General features: G+C 41.3%; 1 protein-coding gene across 1 annotated transcript in view; it reads right to left on the reverse strand.

Annotated features, from left to right (window-relative positions):
- Window positions 1-1732, reverse strand: part of LOC101847124 (myosin heavy chain) — a gene marked incomplete in the record, with an annotated part of 23467 nt that overhangs the window by 19504 nt on the left and 2231 nt on the right. Inside the window, 1 exon segment of the mRNA XM_035971121.1 lies at window positions 113-301. Within this exon segment, the coding sequence (XP_035827014.1) occupies window positions 113-301 (189 nt within the window).

Consider the following 1732-nt stretch of genomic DNA (forward strand, 5'->3'; position numbering starts at 1 on the left):
CTCCCCCCACAAAATAAAAACAAAAAGAAACAAAATACACAACTCCAGAACTCCAGAACAAAAGCAAAAACTAGCGGCGAGTAAAAAAGACGGAGACAGAAGAAAGACGTACTATCCTGGCCTCCTGGTGTTCCTTCTCTCGCTCCACGAGGGACCTCATCAGGTCCTGCAACTCCTGGTACTTGACCTTCTCCTGGCGCGAGCTCTCCTCACAGGAGGCGGAGCTTTGGCGGATCTGCTCGGCCAGTCGCTCCACTTCTAGCTTGGCCTCGTCACGCAGGTGGTGGGTGGAGCGAACGTCCTGGAAGGGGGCGGAGTTAAGTTTGTGAGAGATAGGGAGAACAGATACACACACACACACAGACAGAGGACCAAACTCAGGGATATAGACACAGAAAACTGTTAGTAATGTCTGCATGGTAGAGCTTCTTTAAAGCACTATACTATTCAAGTCTTATTCTAAGTCCAAAAAAGTAAAGCACTTCAAATAACTGACCCCCCCCCCCTACCCCAACCCTCATTAAATGTGAGGCAGCGTGGTTGAATCAGGCTCTCGTCAAAATAATCAAAGTGAAGAAACTTGCAATTTTTCTGCATGTTTGTGAATTTTTATCAAATTTTTGTTTTTTGGCTCAACACCTTTCCTGCCAATTAAAGCACTCATTTCTGTGTGGATTTTTCTGAAAAACGTTGATTACAGGAACAAAAATGTAAATTTTCAGTTACCACGGACTCTTAAGCTAAGGAAATAACTAATCTTTGGCGGCCATTTTCTCACTAATTTTACCTCTGAAAACAGGTGAACCCCACCTCCTTCTTTAGCAAATATCTCGACTTTTATTCAAGATAATATTAAATGGATGTCTTTTTCATCCAAAAAAAGACAAGTGAACAAGCTTTAAAAGATGATACCAATAACTCTACATGCCCAAAAATTGACGAGAGCCTGATTCCACCACGCTGCCTCACATTAATGTTTAAGGATGTAGTGGACTCACAACTAATCCGGTCGGCGACAAAACCAAAGTGTATGCTGAGACACATTTTATTCTATCATACACAAATAAAAAGGATAAAATTTGCATATTATTTTATAGTGCGCACGTCGTTATCTGCTATATGGTCGCTTTTAACGACAAGCGGGCTAACCCAGATTTCGGGGGTTTCCAGAAATTTGGACCGACACCACAAGTGGGCATTGCCCTACCTATAGGAGAAGTTTGGTTTCATTGGTGTGAATATGTGTTTGGTTATAGAGAAAACTCTCCTCGTCTTATAACAAACTAAACAAGGGGGAAACAACTTTACCTTCGATTTTCTCAATACAGCATTTATCGGGATAGCTCCCTTGTGCTTAAAAGCGACCATATTTAGTTTCAGATTCAGAAAACAAACAGAATGGAAAAATCTGAGCAAATAATGGAGTTATGCTTCTTTTCTAAAGTGGCCAAAGACAGAACGTCTTCAAGCTCTGGTGAGTAGACAGAATACGGGTATTGGATGAGAGAAAGCACACAGAGGTGAGAATTTTTAAAAAGCCCCATCACCGATCAATAACGTATTCAAAAGCAGAAATTATGAAAGTAGCAGGACATCTATAATTCTTCTCTGTAGGAATGTATAGTTTTTGGAACTCACTCTATATTCTTTTAAATCTCTTTTGCCGCCAGACCCCTCTCATCACCATCCCTCTCTCTTTCTCTCTCTCTCTCTCTCTCTCTCTCTCTCTCAC

This window comes from Aplysia californica, unplaced genomic scaffold (assembly GCF_000002075.1).
Source record: "Aplysia californica isolate F4 #8 unplaced genomic scaffold, AplCal3.0 scaffold00381, whole genome shotgun sequence".
NCBI classification, from domain to species: Eukaryota; Metazoa; Mollusca; class Gastropoda; order Aplysiida; family Aplysiidae; genus Aplysia; species Aplysia californica.